This window comes from Trachymyrmex cornetzi, unplaced genomic scaffold, assembly GCF_001594075.2.
Source record: "Trachymyrmex cornetzi isolate Tcor2-1 unplaced genomic scaffold, Tcor1.1 scaffold601, whole genome shotgun sequence".
Taxonomy (NCBI): domain Eukaryota; kingdom Metazoa; phylum Arthropoda; class Insecta; order Hymenoptera; family Formicidae; genus Trachymyrmex; species Trachymyrmex cornetzi.
In genome coordinates this window covers 54,185-73,868 of record NW_017299917.1, presented here as the reverse complement: position 1 = coordinate 73,868, position 19,684 = coordinate 54,185, and the positions used below count along the sequence as shown (strand labels likewise).

The 19,684-nt window shown below is 40.8% G+C and overlaps 1 protein-coding gene across 2 annotated transcripts in view; it reads left to right on the top strand.

The window, feature by feature from the left end:
- The window catches only part of LOC108766507 (transmembrane protein 230), a 117,135-nt gene that overhangs the window by 45,542 nt on the left and 51,909 nt on the right, over window positions 1-19,684 (top strand). The window contains exon 3 of one of the 2 annotated variants that reach the window (XM_018515840.1): window positions 19,113-19,502. The exons of the other annotated variant lie outside the window; for it this stretch is intronic. Coding sequence (XP_018371342.1) covers window positions 19,113-19,376 — 264 coding nt within the window. The 3' untranslated portion in view covers window positions 19,377-19,502. Of the gene's footprint in view, window positions 1-19,112; window positions 19,503-19,684 lie in introns of those variants that run through there. 2 annotated transcript variants of the gene reach the window in all.

The following is a 19,684-nucleotide window of genomic DNA, read 5'->3' as shown; positions in this document are numbered from 1 at the left end:
CCAAACACAGAGCATTGTCTTCCGTCCATAGCGATTTGACCTTACAGTCGATGTCGATGGTTCGCTTGGAGTTACCCATGATCTTTTACGCTTAAAATTCTCAAAATATATCCACTTTTCATCGCCAGTCACAATTCGATGTAGAAATGACTTTCTTTTATACCTGGCGAGCAGCATTTCGCAAGTGGTTTTTCGGTTTTCCTGCTGTCTTTCATTCAGTTCATGTGGAACCCATTTTCCCATCTTTTGGATCTTTCCCATGGATTTCAAACGTATGGAAACGGCTTCTCGTGTCACATTCAATTGATCCGCGAGTTGTTGTTGAGTGTGAGCGTCATCCTCATCCAACAATGCTTGCAATTCGCTGTCTTCAAATTTTTTCGGTGGTTTTCCGCATTCTTCGTTTCTCACGTCAAAATCGCCACTTTTGAATTTTTTAAATCACTCAAAGCACTGTCATTTATCAAGAGCATGCTCACCGTAAGCTTCGACAAGCGTTCGATGCGATTCTGCAGCAGTTTTCTTCTGGTAACAAAAAATCAATGTTGTCCGCAAATCGTAGTTTCCAGGCACAAAATTCGACATGTTCAGCGCTATTACAAACTATACTGTTGTATGAAACTTGTATTGTTGTGAGTTGAAAATCATTGTCAGATGTCAGAACAAGGAAATGGCGTCAATGACGCGGTCTGACGGCAACTACATTGACAGCTATGGCCATCTATTGATAAATTCTGGTTTCATATTTACATACCTGGTAATTGTTCGTCCTATTATATTCAAATTTATGGGCTGCATCAGATTTGTAATTCTCTTAAGTCAGATCCCATACTTGGTTGTATCATAAGAAGATGAATGATTCTAATGCAAGTTACATAATAATCAGTCAAAAATAAGTACATCATACATGATTACTAAGTTGTCATACCTTTCCATTGTGTCATAACGTATTAAAATTCATCATTTTGTCCATTTATAACATAATTTATCTTGATATTAATAATCGAACACATAATTTCCCGATTCTATTAAGAAGAATATTAAATTAAATTAATTGAGAGAAAGAACAAAATTTTTTTATTACTTAAAAACGAGAAATTCATCACATACCTGTGTTCTATTATTTCACAATAATTAGTATCATAAAAGTCCAATAACTTATTACAACAGTTACTTTCCAACAATTTTATCGATAATCAACGGTTAACAGATTATTCAACACGATAAGAAGGAACCGACTAACTTCTTTGTTTCAATATCTCGACTTATATATTGAATTCACCTCTGCATGTTGTGGAGAAGGAAGTTGATATTAGTGGGAAGAAACATTTAACAAAAGGTAGGTATGGTTCTGGAAATTTTTCTGTGTCTATTTGTTTATTTATGCCATTTTTTTATATAAATCATTTCTGATGTCAGTCTTTTATAAAAGGAAGATTCAGTGTCTATAATTTTAATGTCTTCCCAATTTAAATTATGTCCCCATTGAATTTGATGCTCTGACACTACTGATTGTGAGTATTTTGGTTCTTTTATGTCTGATTTATGTTCTTTTATTCTATTAGGTGTTAAACTTAATTCCTGCCGTTTTTTGTCTCTAAAATTGATTTGTTTCGAAGGGAAGATGAACAAATACCTTAATCAAAGTAATTTCCTCCATTTTCTACTACTTTTTCCCATCTCTCTGGCAACAGGACAATCCCACGAAGGTAGAACGCGGTGTCTTTCGAGGCGATCCATTCATCCACCCATTTTTGGACTTCGTTGTGACTGGAGAAGGGTGTGTCCGTAAGTGCGTGTTGCATCGATCGGAAGAGATGGTAATCCGACGGTGCCAATCCGCTGGATGCGGGAGAACTTCCCATTCAAGCTCTAGAAGTGCCTGCTTCACGCTTTTCGCGACATGCGATCGAATTATCATGCAACAAAATGACTTTGCGTCGATTGTTGGCTACGGATGATCGTTTTTGCATCAATTCGTCACTCAATCGGCCTTTGGAGTAACATTTAACTGTTTCGACAACTCTAAAAGCGTTTGAGCTGGATTCTCATCAAGCAATTCTTGCAGCTCGACAGCGTCAAATTTTTTCGGCTGTCTTGGACGTTCTTTGTCTCTCATATCAAAATCAGCGTTTCGGAAGCATTGAAACCAAACTCTATATGTTGATATTCCGATGGAGTTTCATCACCATACATTTCGGATAATAAGCGATGTGCTTCAGCTGCTGTTTTCTTGAGGTCGAAGTAGTGAAGAAGCATATGTCGGAAAAACAGCTTATCGTGATTCATTTTCAATCGATTGGAAAATCTTTTTGGCGTCGAGAAATCGAACCTGTGAGGATTGAATCACTTTCAGCTATGTCTAAACTACAAAAGACATATGACTTCATCGTTGAAACTCGCCAGCGTTGGAGCCAGTACCCTCTAGTAGCGAGCGGCAGGAATTAAGTTTAACACCTAATAGTACCAACCTTCCTTTTTGTTTGACCCACATACGAACAATCGCATTTCAGACAATTAATTTTATATACTACACCCGAATGTTCCATTTTTTCTAGTCTATCTTTACCTAGTTTGATTACTGAGTTCAAATTATTCATAGGTTTGTATGCAACTTTGTGATTGATCTTATCGACAATTTTTTTAAATTTCTCTGAAATGTTCTATATGTATGGTATTGTGAAATATTTTATTAAATTGCTGTCATCTAAATTATTAATACCTATTATGTCATTAAAGTATACATTTTTTCTTTTTGATAATTTATTAATTCTGTAGGTAATAGTGGAAAATATTTTGTATAAAGGGTAACCATTTAAAAGTAAAACATTAATCAAATTAACAATATTATCTTGATGATACTCCTGTTGTACCCTTGGGTGAAGGATACAGGTAGGGGATTCGCCGAGGACCAGGACGCACAAATAAACCACTCAATACAAAACAAAATAACACTTTAATAACTTTTAGTAACTCTTTCAATATTCTCTATTAACAATTATATGTTATACTTGACATGTATTATTGCGATTTCGCGTCGGCCCGATTTAGGTTTATAAGATAAGTCCGCGTTCGCGTTGACTTTATTAATCGGTCGACTTATATTTTATTCGCGTGAGCTGTTGGCGTACGGGCGTTATCTCGAGTAACAGCTGATATTAGACTCTCCCCCTTTACCAGTATGTCACGATTAATATACTTGCTCGAACTGCTGACTGGACTTGTACTTCGGTCAGCTGTTCGAGCGGATTTCGGTTGCTCTCATTTTTAATGTGGTCATTGCTGACACTTGCAACCTGATTTCTAAATCTGACGGGCAATAGCTTCCGTCTTTCTGCAACTTGCGAAGAACAGCTTGCGTTATTTGCGTGCTGCTTCCGCAAGATTGTATTTTCGCAATTGAACTAAAGTAGGCAATGAGTATGCTGACTTTTTGGTAGTCAGTGGTATTTAGTTCAATTGCCGAATAACCTAGTTTCCCAATTAATTTCTACATTTCTGTTGCTAAGTAACCTTATTCCTATTTAATAAATGATTATAGCTGCGGCTATAACACTCCGAATGTGATAAGAAAAGAATTCTATCTAACAATCCTATTATTATTCCTTTCTTGTGTTCTTCTGGATGGCAAAATTTATAATTTAAATAACGTCCGGAGTTTGTGGGTTTTTTATAGTTGTTAAATTTTATCTGTCTTTCTTTTAACATAACTGTTACATCTGTAGTCGGTAACGGGCGATAGAAAGTAAGACGCGACACGAGCAGGGACGCGACATCCCTGATGAACCGAATATTACTACGCGCGTAGCGGGCCAATAAGGAATGAGCAAGGAGAGCGAGAGGAGGGGGAGAATTCGGCAACGGGTCGAGAAAAACGCACGCACTCGCTGTACGTGCGTGAAAAATAAAGACGTTCTTTCGAGCATAACTTTACAGACTTATAATCATCCTTTCTTCCTTAAGCCACCGTTACTACAGTTTCTCAGAAGTGGGATTCGAGAAACCTTAGGCGTCGTCTACAATACACGGAGTAAGAAGTAAGAATAGGAAATTGACCAATCACAGTCGAATGTGAGAAGAATAATCGACTGTGATTGGTCAATTTCTTACTCTTATTTCTTACTCCGTGTATTGTAGACGACTTACGTGCCGGTGTTTATATGAAACGTTACGCGAGAGGAAAACTTCCGATTTACGTGTCGCGAAGGTGAAGACGCGCTCGACGGCCATTACTCGACTTACGTATCGCGAAAGTGATAACGTGCTTAGCAATCATTATGAATCCAGAAAAATTCATTGTGGTAGTGCTTAAGAAAGCGCTTAAGAGATTGGGTCTCTCAACGGTAGGCGCCAAGTCAGAATTGACGAAAAGACTTTATGACCACGATTCCACGGGAAATTGGAAGCAATTAGCAAAGAAGATTCGAGAAGAAACATCGATGCAATCACAGAGGATGATGATACCGATGCTGAATCGGATAACGATGAACAGTACGCAGATACTTGTGAGAGAGAGCAGGACGCGCGAAGCAAAGAGCCGACATTTCAGGAAAGAGAACTTGAGTTGGTAAGAAGAGAGCGATATCTGGCGCTACGAGAGCTCGAACTCATGCGTCAGCAAAGAACCGTTGAAACAAATATGCGAGCCTCGACCTCTCCGACGACGACCGCGAGTCAGAATTCGACGGCGCGACCGCCACTTAAGGCCTTAAATGAATTATTGAGTGAATTCTCAGGCGCGGAAGATACATTCTGGACGTGGAGGAAGCAGTTCGAATTAATTAGAGTAACATATTAGCTAGATGACGGAACGGCGCGCATTCTCATCGGCATGCGGCTAAAACTGAAAGCGCTTCAGTGGTTTCACTCGAAGCCCGAACATCTGGAGATAACTGTCGAAGAACTTCTCGAGAGGATGAAGGACATCTTCGATCACAGACCCACGAAAATGGATTTACGGAAGCAGTTCGAGAAAAGATTCTGGCGAAACGATGAAACGTTCAGCAGTTACTTTTACGATAAAACAATTCTGGCGAATAGAGTACCGATCGACGAAGACAAGTTGACAGATTATTTGATAGATGGCATCCCAGATGAGCTGACAAGAAATCAGGCTCATATCCAGAGATTTACGAAGAAGGAAGACTTATTGAAAGCGTTCGAAAAGGTGACGCTTCGCGTGGCGAATAAGAATTCAACGAGAGAGAGCAGCAATACCGCTGCAAACAAGACGGACTTTAAGCGTAAAACAAAGTCATCCCCCGAAGAATCGAAACAGCGAAGTACAGAAGATAAATGCTACAATTGTAACGAAGCAGGTCACATAGCAAGGAATTGCAATAAACCAAAGAGAGAACGAGAAACCTGCTATGAGTGTGGAGCGACTGATCATCGGTTACAAGCGTGCCCCCAAAAGAAAAAGACGAACAATTTAGCAAAGGCGTCTGCCAAAACAGAAACAACAGCGCAAATCTCCAGTGTGGACAGAGACGGCAGTACGAATTTCCGGCGCGGCAGGGCGGCAGAAAGGCGACAACGAGTTTACTAGAAACGTTAAGATACAGCTAAGTAAAAATGGGTTTGAGTGCAACCGGGAGTGTAAATCGCAACTAGATACCGCGAGTCCCATTAGCATAATAAAATAAAAAATTGTGCCGATTAATTTTATATCGAAATTTAGTGACAGCAGTTATGAAGGAATTAACGGTTCCGCGTTAGAAATATGAGGTCAAGCCGAAGCAAGTATCTTCATAGAAGGAATCAGTGCGAATAATGTAATATTTCGAGTCGTACCGGATCACGCGATGAGATGCGAAGTAATTTTAGGAAGAGACGCGATTAAGGTATTGGATCTTACTTTAAGCAAAAGAGAGAAAGAAAAATGCGAAAATATAACTCACGAGATATTAAGTATCGAGCCAAGCGCAACGGACGGTGACGTAGTAGAAAATGTAAAGATAAATCCGAAGACACAAAATGGTGTACGCGATAGATTAGTGCAAATATTTCGGACAGTCTATCTGCAGTCGGAACGACCGGCTGAGCCAAACATTAAAGCGGAAATCAAATTGCATGTAAAGGATAAACAACCTTTCCATTTTACGCCGGCGAGAATGTCACAGGAAGAAAAAGCTAATTTACACACACACACACGGAATATTATGAACGATCTACAAACCCGACAAATAATACGTCCGGGAAGCTCCTAATACGTGTCTAGGATAGTGTTAGTTAAAAAGAAGAACGGCAAAACACGGTTATGTATAGATTACCGCGCACTCAACAAAATCACCGCTAGAGACAATTACCCATTACCGCTGATAGAGGAGCAGATCGATGCGCTACAAGGCAAAAGGTATTTTTCGTTACTCGATCTTAAGAACGGGTTTCACCACGTTCGTGTGGCTGAAGACAGCATTAAGTATACGGCCTTTGTAATCCCTTTTGGGCAATACGAATACTTGAAAATGCCATTCGGATTAAAGAACGCACCCGCGCGTTTCCAACGATACGTCAACGAAGTCTTAAGCGATCCGATAAGGAGAGGTGATGTCGTAGTATATATGGATGATTTTTTAATAGCAACGAACACCGTAGAAAAACACCTCGAAGTACTCGCAGAAGTGTTCCAGCTTCTCATTCAGAACTTGTTAGAATTACGACTAGACAAATGTCAGTTCCTATATGAGGAAATAGAGTTTTTAGGTTACGTCGTTTCAGAGAAAGGTGTGCGTCCGAGCGAATCCGGAATTAGTGCCGTATTAAATTTCCCTATTCATAGGAACGTACGAGACGTACAGAGTTTTATCGGGTTAAGCTCATATTTTAGAAAATTTATAAAAGATTACGCGTCAATTGCTAATCCGTTATATGCATTAGTAAGAAAAAGAGCGATTTTTGAGTTCGGTGAAGAACAGAACAACACGTTCGAACGATTGAAGAAGAAATTGATAGAAGCACCAATTTTGTCTATTTACAATCCCAATGATCCAACCGAGTTGCACTGCGACGCGAGTGCGCAAGGTTTTGGCGCGGTGCTCATGCAGCGTAAAGCAGATAATAAGTTCCATCCGATTTTTTATTTCTCCAAAAGAACTACGAGGTAGAAGCGCGATACCACAGCTATGAGCTGGAGACTCTAGCAATTATATACGCCCTTAGGCGATTTCGTATCTATCTTCAGGGCATTCAATTCAAAATAATTACGGATTGTAACGCGCTAGTTATGACACTAAATAAGCAGAATATATATAAACCCGCGAATAGCTAGATGGGCGTTAGAATTTTAAAATTATGATTTTAGCACTGAACACCGACCGCTAACAAAGATGACGCATGTCGACGCGCTCAGCAGAACAAATAGCATTTTGGTCATCGAAGACAATACATTCAAGTTTAATTTAGCGGCGTGTCAGTCACAGGATATCGCGATCAAAGAGATCAGGAAGCAATTAGAGAAAAAGCAGAACGCTTTTTACGAAATGAAAAACGGTCTCGTATATCGCAATAAGAAGGATAAACTATTATTCTATGTACCCTATGCGATGGAACAGGAAGTACTATACAAGTATCATAACGAATTTGGCCATTTTGGCGTTGACAAAACTTACGCGTTACTGTTAGAAAGTTACTGGTTCCCAGGCATGAAGCCTAAGATTCGCGAACATATACAAACTGCATCAAATGTATTTCATTCTCAAAACCATCGGGCAAAATAGAAGGTTTTGTCCACAGTATTCCGAAGGGAAAGGAACCTTTCGCAGTTGTGTATGTAGATCACTTTGATCCAGTTGAGCGGGGGAACGCTGCAAAGAAATACGTACTAGTCATAGTAGATGCATTTACCAAGCATGTAAAGTTTTACGCGGTCAAAACAACGACTACTCGGGAAACCATTAGGTGCCTTAAAGATTACTGTCATGTATTTAGTCGACCTAGGGTCTTAATTTCCGATCGAGGCACTAGTTTCACTGCTAAAGAGTTTGACGAATTTCTATCCGAAATGAATGTCAAACATATAAAGGTCGCTACCGCTTCTCTCCAAGCGAACGGGCAAGTGGAGCGCTACAACCGAGTTTTAGCTCCCGCACTAGGTAAGTTGTATAATGGTAAAGATTGGCATAAGTCGTTAGCCGAAATCGAGTTCGCGATCAACAATACAGTGAATAGAGCAACAGGAAAAACCCCCAGCGAATTGTTATACAGGGTAAGGCAGCGAGGTTGTGTAGTAGACGCACTGAAAGAATTTATTATAGATCATACAAGTGTAAGAACTAAAGATAGGCGAGCTTAGAGAAGAGGCCATGAAAAGGATAGAGAAAACAAGATTAAGCAATGAAAACTACGTAAATAGCAAACGGAAAACTGCTCACAAATATAAGGAAGGAGACCTCGTCGCGATAAGAAATTTCGAGAACACCGAAGGAAAATTAATACCGTCATATCGAGATCCGTATCGAGTTATGAAACGATTAAGGAACGACAGGTATAGGTAGAAGATGTCGAAGGATGTCAGATATCGCAGAGGCCATATAAAGGCACCTGGCAGGCCGCGAACATGAAATCGTGGCGAAAAAATCCTAGAGTTAAGGAACAAGACGATATCGTAAATTTTGATCTAGAGGAAGAGAAAGATTTTAGCGAACCGTAATTTTAATGTTAACCCGACACCGGTTTGAGTTTCGTTAATTTTAAGTTGCATTAGTTTTAAGTTGCATCAATTCTAAGTTGTGTTAAATTGCACCAGTAATAAGTTTTAAAAGTTTATTTTGTATTGTAACAAGTGTGGATCAAAATACCCGTACCAAAGTGTTATGTATTAAAGTTGAAAAAGGAGAGAATTTCTGATTTTAGGTCGCGATACGGACTTAACCGGCGATTCATGACCGAGGACGGCCCAGTGGTCAGGCTGGCCGAAACTGTAGTCGGTAACGGGCGATAGAAAGTAAGACGCGACACGAGCAGGGACGCGACATCCCTGATGAACCGAATATTACTACGCGCGTAGCGGGCCAATAAGGAATGAGCAAGGAGAGCGAGAGGAGGGGGAGAATTCGGCAACGGGTCGAGAAAAACGCAGCCGCTCGCTGTATGTACGTGAAAAATAAAAACATTCTTTCGAGCATAACTTTACGGACTTATAATCATCCTTTCTTCCTTAAGCCACCGTTACTATACATCTAAAAAATTTACAGAACCATCAAACATTTCTTTTAATGTAAATTTTAATCTGTCGTGATACGAACTGAACGCACTTAAAACCTTCTCAACATGATTGCAGGGGAGTGAAATCAAAATGACATCAACATATCTATAATATAAAGGAACAGAAACATTTAAACACGAGAGTACATCATTTTCTAAATCTTGGATTACTAAATCGGCTAAAATCGGAGATAATGGAGATTCCATTGGCATGCCAAAAATCTGTTTAAAGAACTGATTATCGAGTTTAAAATATGTAGAATTTAAAATGAATGAAATGGCATTTAAGAACTCATTCCTGTGAATACATGTATTTTTTGAAATGTCTACCCATCTTTTTTCTAAACTTCTTATTACCAAATCTTCTGGAATATTTGTGTACATCGATACGATATCAAAGGAAACAATTTTATATTAGGTGTACAACTTAGCTTCCGCCGTTTTCATATAGATTGCTTTAGCGGTAAGTGGTCGTCGAAATAAATAGATCATAGACGTCATACAATAAACTTGAGCATCTGTCAACATAACCCCATAGAAACATTAGCCGATTTGTGTCTGAATCATAAAGTTATTCTCGAATGAAAATGTCAGTTTACGAGCTAAATTCTCGTCATTTGCGGGAGGTTTTAATTTTCTGCTTCAATATGAAGAAATCTGCGGCTGAGGCTCATCGAATGCTCTCAAATACTTATGGTGAGGCCGCTATTAGTGAAAGAACGTGTCGTGAGTGGTTTCAACGCTTCAAGAACGGTGATTTTGACGTCGAAAACCGGCATAGCGGTGGAAGAGAGAAGGGTTTCGAAGATGCAGAATTGGAGGCATTACTTGATCAAGACTCGTGTCAAAATCAAGAAAAATTGGCACAATCATTGGAAGTGACTCAATGAGCCATTTCAAAACGCCTCAAAGCCATGGGAATGATTCAGAAGCAAGAAAATTGGGTGCCGTACGAGTTGAAGCCGAGAGATGTTGAACGGCGTTTGTTTGCTTGTGAACAGCTGCTTGAAAGGCAAAGACGGAAGGGATTTCTGCATCGCATTATGACTGGGGACGAAAAATGAGTTTATTACGATAACCCCAAGCGCAGAAAATTATGGGGAATTCCCGGCCATGCTTCCACGTCGACGGCTAAACCGAATATTCACGGCTCCAATATCATGCTCTATATTTGATGGGACCAGTTCGGCGTGGTGTGTATTATGAGCTGTTAAAACCGACTGAAACAATCACAGGCGATTGGTATCGAACGCAATTGATGCGTTTGAGCTGAGAATTGAAAGACAAACGGTCGCAATACAACGAGAGACACGATAAAGTGATTTTGCAACATGTCAATGCTCGACCCCATGTTGCGAAAGTGGTCAAGACATACTTGGAAACATTGAAATGGGAAGTCCTCACCCGCCGTATTCTCCAGACGTTGCTCCCTCTGACTATCACTTGTTTCGATCAATGGCACACGGCCTGGCTAACCAGCACTTCCGGTCTTATGAAGAAGTAAAAAATTGGACCGATTCGTGGATCGCCTCAAAAGATGACCAGTTTTTTCGACACGGGATTCGTACACTGCCCGAAAGATGGGAGAAAGTAGTGGCCAGCGATGGACAATACTTTGAAGCATAAATGTTTAACCAGTTTTTTACAATAAAGCCTCGAATTTCGGAAAAAAACGGCTGAAACAAAGTTGTACACCTAATATTTAGAATCCAATGTCATCCCATTCAATTTATTAACTAATTTATAACTGTTTTTAATATAGCTGAAACTTTTATTTATTCTTTTGTCTATAATTTGTTTCAAATACGACGATAGCTCGTAAAGTGGACTATTTATACAGCTAACTATAATTCTTAGAGGATTACCTTCTTTATGGATCTTTGACATACCATAGGACCTAGCCACCGTGCCGTCCGTGACATTCAGATTTTTATAAATTGCCTGGTTCAAATATTCTTTTTTCTTCCATCTGCTTAATAGTACGTGTGTTTGCTTTGTTAGCATTTTGGTTGGATCCTTCTTAATATTAACACACTTATATTATTGTGTTTGTCTGATAGTATACAATGCATTTTTTCTTTATATTCTGTTAAGTCCATAACTACAGTTGAATAATAGAACGGAGTCAGATCATACGTCATTGGAGATGGATAGGCTATCAGCGAATAGAATAAAAGGAGAGAAAAGAGATTCAAGTGGAAATAGAGAAAAGTGACTGGATGAAAAAGGGAGTGAAAAGCTACCAAGAAAAGTGTACGGGATGGATAGGTACACAAGATGAGATAGAAGGCATCTGGGAAGAGATGAAAGAGGAGGTAAAGGATGCGATCACGAAATATAAAAGAATGACAATATCATGGAAGATAGGAAAAAGAACGTGATACAATAAAGAATGGAAAGGCATGAAAAAAGAATCTCAACGAAAATCTACCAAAAAATATATATTCTTCACAAACATTTCGGCTTACAAAGCCTTCCTCAGTGTAAATTGCAATAATAAAATATGTAATTAACAAACTTTTAACAAAGTGGTTGAACTTCAGATGTCGATATATAATGGACAAATCGTCAAATGTTAATTTTTTTTTAAATGAACAACATAGCCAGAGATAAGAAGATTAACTTCAGTCACCGATAGTCCGCAATATGTTCCTCATTAAGATAGATCGCCAAATTCGCCGGTGGAAATCGAGAATCCAGTTTGTCACAGATCGCGTATAAACCATTGAGAATTCAGTATCAATGCGTATTCTATGATAGTCTATGTAAACAATAAATATATTAAATGATGTAATATTAGTGTAAGTAAAGGAGTAAAAAACCAATGTGAACTTACTGTTACGTCCAGCGGACTCACGCTGCCTCTTTTCTCTTTCTCACGGAGACCTAGGGGTTACCAACCCCCTAAGACTTCTAGGAAAAGTAATAAAAATCTTTTCCCATGAGAAAGTTTAAAGTAAAGGACTCCAGTGTCTCCATTAATGCCAAATAAAATAGAGTTAGAATCGGTGAACGCAGGGAGCTAATGCACCGCCGATGACACTTCCCTTGGACAGCGCCATTAAAAACGGCAATTAATGTCAGTACTGGCGCATAAACATTTTTCTGACAAGCAAGTCGCGGACGATTCTCCCAATGTCCGCGACCATAAAATATAAATGTTACATGCGAAGTCCAGGGAAAGTGTTTGACGGGCGCGTGCCGACAGTGCACGTACGCTCGTCTTAATCGGTGCACGTGCATTTTCCCATAAATTTAGGAAAGTCATAAACTAAGACGATACTTGTTGATACCAACCGACTTCTTTCCTCCCCCATAATCTCGACCAATCCAAAATCCCGAAAGTCATCCCACCACCCAAATTTGAACGCCACTAATTAGGAAAAACCGCTATAAACCACGGTTCCGCGGTCCTGAGCGTCTTTTTTATCTTGTCTTTTGCTCTCGTCTTTGCTCTTGTCTTTTGGTCTTCTCTTTTGCTGAGAGCTTCATAGTAACAGTTCTTAAAGTTGATCGAAAGGGTTATCCCAAGCTACCCAGTTCATACAAAACCAATCGAGTTCGAGTCTCGAGCGACTCCATTGTTATTCGTAAAAACAAGTATTAAAGTCAGTGACTTGGCGCCCCGAGGTCCCGACCACCTACGCCGACTTCGAACCTTTTGAAGCTCTCTCTCAACAAGCTCCGCCGATTTCATCAACCAGTAAGTTAACATCACCCTCTCCCTTTTTCTTTCATTTTATTGTTCTTTCTCTTTCTCTTTCTCCTCTCCGTACTTAGACCCCCCGCATTCATCTTCGATCTCCTATTTAATTTTCTCTTATTCTTTCAGTTGTTCGAGTAATTTCTTTCGCTTACCTTTAAAATAACGTTGCAGTGCGCTCTAACGGGTCCACCGCTCCTTCACCGCCACGCCGCAGCGTGATACGTTTCGTACGGTCGCACCGAACCGTTATCAGAAGCAGGACTCGAGTCGCCCAAGAACTTCGCCCCGCGGCCCAACCCTGCATTTCTCACCCTCCGACACCGAACACTCCGACAGAGACACTCGCGATACCCTCCCTTCTCTCTTTATTTTCTCCTCCACACAAAGTCTCATACTCACCACCACCACCCCTACCTATCTCACCTAACGAGACTCCCGCTCCACAAACCCCAGCTCCTCACTCCGACTTCAATCCCGAATTCCTGACCTTCCCCGATCAAACTACCCCTCTCCCTTCTCAGACCTTCTATTACATTACATCCATAGAAGACCTCCTCGATTTTTGGGTGACTTCTCCTCTCAACACCTCCTAACCTGCCATTGTATATCTAGAAGGTTGCTCACATCCATTTACCATCCCGGCTGAAAATCTGACTCCTTTCTTCGAATATTCCCTTCCTGCTTAAATCCAAATTATCACACACACACACACACTCTCTCACACCTACATTATTATTATTATATATACACACCTATATATACATATCTATATATCTATAAGTATTGAAAATTCTAAATTTTAAATTTCATAATAATTAAACTCGGTTTGATTTATTTTTGAGAAACATCTCCTCGTATTCCTAACGCTAACACCACGATTGCACTTAGTCCAATCCCCGGCCCTTTGGATTTACTTCCAAGGCCGAAAATAAGGGCATTCGGACGTATTGGCCCATATGGGATAGAAGTGTGCCCCTAAGGCACACTGACCCATTTTCCGGCCTTTAGCGTGTGCGTCCGCCTCGGGGAGCCGCTCAGCGGACTGACGACCCCGGCTTCCACTTCGTCCCCCTTCAAACCCCCGGCTCTTCGAGAGCCTAAGGACGAAGCGAAGTGCCTCCCGTCGGAGTCGGTTTTCCCACCTCGCTCCCTTGCGGTCCGGAGCTAGGATCCGACAACGACGGTAGAGTCTTCTGTTACGACCACCTCCTCAGGTTCCATGCGTGCGGAACCTTGGACGTAACATACGTATATATATATATATAAAATACTATGATATAAAATCTCAAAACGATATCAGATTAAGAACAATAAAACTAGAAATTGAGTGTTGCTCGTTTAAAAATCAACTGATCTAATATGTAGGTCAAATAAATAAGTCTTTGAATTCACAATGTAAAGTCAAGTCTGTTCAAAACTGTTACAATTTTTATTCGCGAATGTCGTCAAGTATGTTAAAATAAGATTTGTCCAATAACTCGGTATCTTTCATTAAATTTAACCTATTTTTTTGTTCTTTGATATGTATCATTTCTGAAATGTTCCTTTTCCTATAATTCTTTTCGAAATCAAGAATCTTAACTTTTTCCCAATTAAAATTATGGTTATTTTCGTTGATATGTTTAGAGATTACCGAATATTTAGACTGATCTAATTTTATGTTATTACGGAGAGCGTCCCGATTGCGCACATTAACAATCGGACACGAAAGGATTTCCCAATCGGACACGGACCCGATCGGACACGAACCCGATCGGACACGGATCCGATCGGACACGGACCCGGTCGGACACGGACCCGATCGGACACAGACCCGATTGCGCACAGACCCGATTGCATACGGACCCGTTTGCACACTGACCCGATTGCACACGGATCCGTTTGCACACCGACCCGATTGCGCACGGACCCGATTGCGTACCGACCCGATTACACACAGACCCATTGTACACGAACCCGACATGTGTTATTGCCTACAGCTCGAATGCCTACAAATATTATTGCCTACAGCTCACAAGCCTTCCACGCGAAATGAGGGCTACCTCACCCCAACAAATGGTTTGGTTAGGGTTAGATTTTTTTGGAAAAATATTCCAAGCAGACACTGTCTACGCTGACACCCCACTGTTCGTGTGCATACGGGTCAGTGCGCAATCGGGTCGGTGTGCAAACGGATCCGTGCGCAATCGGGTCTGTGTGCAAACGGATCCGTACGCAATTGGGCCAAGTGATATTATTGTTCAATGTGGATTTTTTACAAGCCGAAGTTTTTATCCTTTTATTGATACAGTCAAATATAAGATCTAAAGGATAACCATTGTCCTTCAAAATCTCTATTATGCGTTCTAAATTCTTATTAAAGAATATAGGATTCGACAAGAGGATCGTTCTGTCAACCAAATTAAATATCATTCCAATTTTGTAGCATGTAGGATGATTAGAATAATATGACAAATATCTGCCCGAAAACGTTTTCTTATGAAACCAATCTAACACAGTGATATTGTCTTTGTTTATGACAGAAAGATCCAAAAAATTCAACATATGGTTTTCCTCGTATTCAATTGTGAAATTAAGTCTCTCATGTTGTCCGTTAAACAATTTTAGAATTGGAGTTACTCTATCTTTAGGTGCAATCATGAAAACATCGTCAACATATCTAAAATAAGTAGACAAACGAGGTTGTAAAGAATTTAGAGCTTTTTCTTCTAAATCCTCCATCACCATGATAGATATGACAGGAAAAAAGGGGGGAACCCATAGGAGTGCCTAACGTTTGCTTATATATTACTATTGAATGTAAAATATGTCGAAGTTAATATGAATTTGACTGCATTAATGAATTCTGTCTTAGATATGTCGTGGCACTTTTTATGGAATCCCACCTTCCTTACCAGTCCCTCAATCGCTAAATCTATCGGAACATTAGTAAACAAAGAAGCAACATCCAATGAAATCATAATCTCTGTTGTGTCAATTATTCCAGTTAATTTATTGTACAAATCAAAACTGTTTTTTATTTTACTTTTTGCAGGAGGGATATTCTCAGAAATAATATCCTGTAAGAAACTAGCTAATGGATATAGCGCTGTGTTAATAGAGGATACTATAATTCTAAAAGAAACTCCTTCTTTGTGTATTTTAGGTAAAGCATATGCTTTTGGTAAAAGGGAGTCGCTTGAACGGAGGCTCCACAGCTCTCCATCAGAAATGTAATCTTTTTGGTGTCATTTTTTAAACATATTGTTAAGATTTCTTTCTATCGCCATTGCTGGATTCTTTCTAACTACCATATATGTTTTAGTGTCATTAAGGGGGTAGTCTGCTTTACAAGGTCAAAAAAATCGATTTTTTTATTGCTTAAATCGATAGATAAACTATCCAAGAATAGATTCCAAAAAGGATAAATTCCTATTCAAAGTATTTGTGACGGCCGAGAGTAGGTAGGCGCGGAGCGCGCCGCGGCGAATGCCGGTCTGCTCCGAGCGCGCGCCCGTCCCTCGATCCCCTTACCTGAAGTAAATCCGTACGGAGACGAATGTCCGGTTATAAAAAATGAATGTGTGGGACACGTGCAGAAAAGGATGGGCACACGACTACGGAATATAAGAAAAAAAAATAAACTCGGTGGGAAAAATCGTCTGACCGAAGCTGTTATAAAAAAGCTAACAATTTTTTATGGCTTAGCTATTAGAAGACATCAAGATTCCGTTGAAGACATGAAAAATGCCATTTTTGCCACGTTAGACCACTACTGTTCGACTGATATAAAACCAAGGCATGAGAAATGTCCTGCGGGCGCCGACAGCTGGTGCAAGTGGCGCAAAGCTCAAGCGACGAACGAACTGAAAAATTTTAAACACGATGCTCCATTAATTAACAACGATATCGAGAAACATATTCGCCCAATTTACGAAGATCTGTCGAATAATGACGTTTTAACGCGATGTCTTGGTGGTCATACTCAAAACCCAAACGAATCATTTGTTACGTCCAGCGGACTCACGCTGCCTCTTTTCTCTTTCTCACGGAGACCTAGGGGTTATCAACTCCCTAAGACTTCTAGGAAAAGTAATAAAAATCTTTTCCCATGAGAAAGTTAAAGTAAAAAGACTCTAGTGTCTCCATTAATGCCAAATAAAATAGAGTTAGAATCGGTGAACGCAGGGAGCTAATGCACCGCCGATGACACTTCCCTTGGACAGCGCCATTAAAAACGGCAGTTAATGTCAGTACTGGCGCCATTTTTCTGACAGGCAAGTCGCGGACGATTCTCACGATGTCCGCGACCATAAAATATAAACGTGACATGCGAAGTCCAGGGAAAGTGTTTGACGGGCGCGTGCCGACAGTGCACGTGCGCTCGTCTTAATCGGTGCACGTGCATTTTCCCATAAATTTAGGAAAGTCATAAACTAAGACGACACTTGTTGATACCAACTGACTTCTTTCCTCCCCCATAATCTCGACCAATTCAAAATCCCGAAAGTCATCCCACCACCCAAATTTGAACGCCACTAATTAGGAAAAACCGCTATATAAACCACGGTTCCGCGGTCCTGACTCTCTTTTTTCTGCTCTCGTCTTTTGAGTCTTTTAAGTCTTATTAGCCTTTTAGTCTTCTTGTCTTGACTTTTGGTCTTGAGAATCTTGGTCCTAAAGTTGGACCCGAAAGGCTACTCCGATTCATTCAATTTACCAAGTTCGAGTCTCGGGCGCACTCTGTGCATTACTTATTAAATATCTAACATTAGAGCCAGTGATTCGAAGCCCGAGGTCTCAACCACCTACGCTGACATCAAACCTTTCGAAGCACTCGCAACAGGCTCCGCCGTCTTCATCAACCAGTAAGTGAACGTCGCCCCTCTTTTTCCCTTTTATCTCTTTCTTCTTATCCCACTCACTACTTTCAGGAATTCGCGTCCTTTTCTTTGTTCGTTAATTAATTGTTTAATTGTCCTTAATTGTTTTCCCTTTAAATATCGATACATGAACCTTGCAGTGCGTTCAGATGGAACCACCGGTCGTCCCTACCGTCGCTCGGTTATAACGTACGTCCGGACGACTCGCAGAACGTCACGTAATAGAGTCAATTTTCCGGAGAGTCGTCAGTCCCTGAACCACACCACCGAAGCTTCGCCGGTCGGAAACTATACCGTCGCCGAATTAACACCACCAATTCTCTCTGTTCCTCCTCCTTCCCCTCCAATATCTATTTCATACTCACCAGTATCGCACCTCCTCTCACTTCCCGACGAACCTCCTGAAACACCCGATTTCCCGTCACTATACCCGAATCCTTCCCCCGTCTCAAACATCTATCTTCCGCCTTTAGACCTTGCTGACAACCAACTCTCCTTGCCTCCGTCTTTTCAACCACCGTATTTCCACTATATCACTTCCGTAGCTGCCCTCCTGGCCTATTGGCTGCGACAACCTACCGATAACCCCCGAACCGCAGTAGTATACCTCAACGATACCTCTTTCCCGTTCACTGTCCCAGCAGAACATTTAACCCCCCTTACTGACTATTCCCCACCTCTTTAAACGCTCCTTAACCTCCCCCTCCCCCTCTTTCTCTTCTCCTCAGAACACACACACACACGCTCACAATCAAGCTAATTATATTATTAAATATATATATACATATATATATCAAATGTAATAACAATTCTTGATTTTAATTATATTACTTAAATATCAAACTCTGATTATTTTAATTTCGAGCAACACCTCCTCGTATTCCTTCTGCTGACACCACGATTGCACTTAGTCCAATCCCCGGCCCTTTGGATTTACTTCCAAGGCCGAAAATAAGGGCATCGAACGCACTGGCCCAACTAGGATAGAAGTGAGCCCTTATGGCACACTGACCTAGTTTCCCGGCCTTTAGCCTGTGCGTTTGCCTCGAGCGGCACTCAGCGGAGCGTCGATCTCGAGAGAGGCTTCCGCTTCGTACTCCCTCGAACCCCCGGCTCTACCAAGTGGCCAAAGGACGAAGTGAAGTGCCTCCCGTTGAGTCGGTCCATCCCCTTAGCTCCCTTGCGGTCCGGAGCTGGGACTGACGATACGGCGTTTCGGTTCGCGTTACGTTCACCCCCTCAGGTTCCATGCGTGCGGAACCTCGGACGTAACACATTCAATTCAACGGTGTGGCGTATGGCGCCAAAACATTTACATTTTCCGGCAAAAATTTGTCCAGATAGCTGCATATATGGCTGCAGGCATTTTTAATGAGGGATATTTATCCATCCTGATGACAATGCAGTTGCTGGATTTACGCATTGGCCAGCAATGCAAATTATTTGCCGATACTACTGACGAATCGCGGATTGAGCGACAGAACGCGCGGCAGTCACTCAGCAGCAAAGAGGCCAGGACAGCTCGAAGAGCCGAACAAATTCATCTTCATGAATACTACGAGGAAGCTGAAGGCCTCTTATATGGTGCAGGAATCGCTGATTAGCAGATTATTGATGTAAGTAGTCAATAAATCAAACTTTTTCCGACCGCAAACTTTAAAGCGTGTTTTCTCGAGTTTTCATTTTTACGATTTTTCCTAAACTGCGTACACGATAGCAAAAAAAATATTTGACCGATCGACAAAAATCAAAGTGCATTCTCTTCACAACTAAATTCCCTTGAATATGAACTAAAAAAATTATTTAAAAAAGTCTTTTTTAATAATTTTTACATCATGTGTTACGTCCGGGAGGACTCCACGATTTCCTCGTTTCGAGATTACCTAATAGGGTGATCGTTGAGACAGGATGT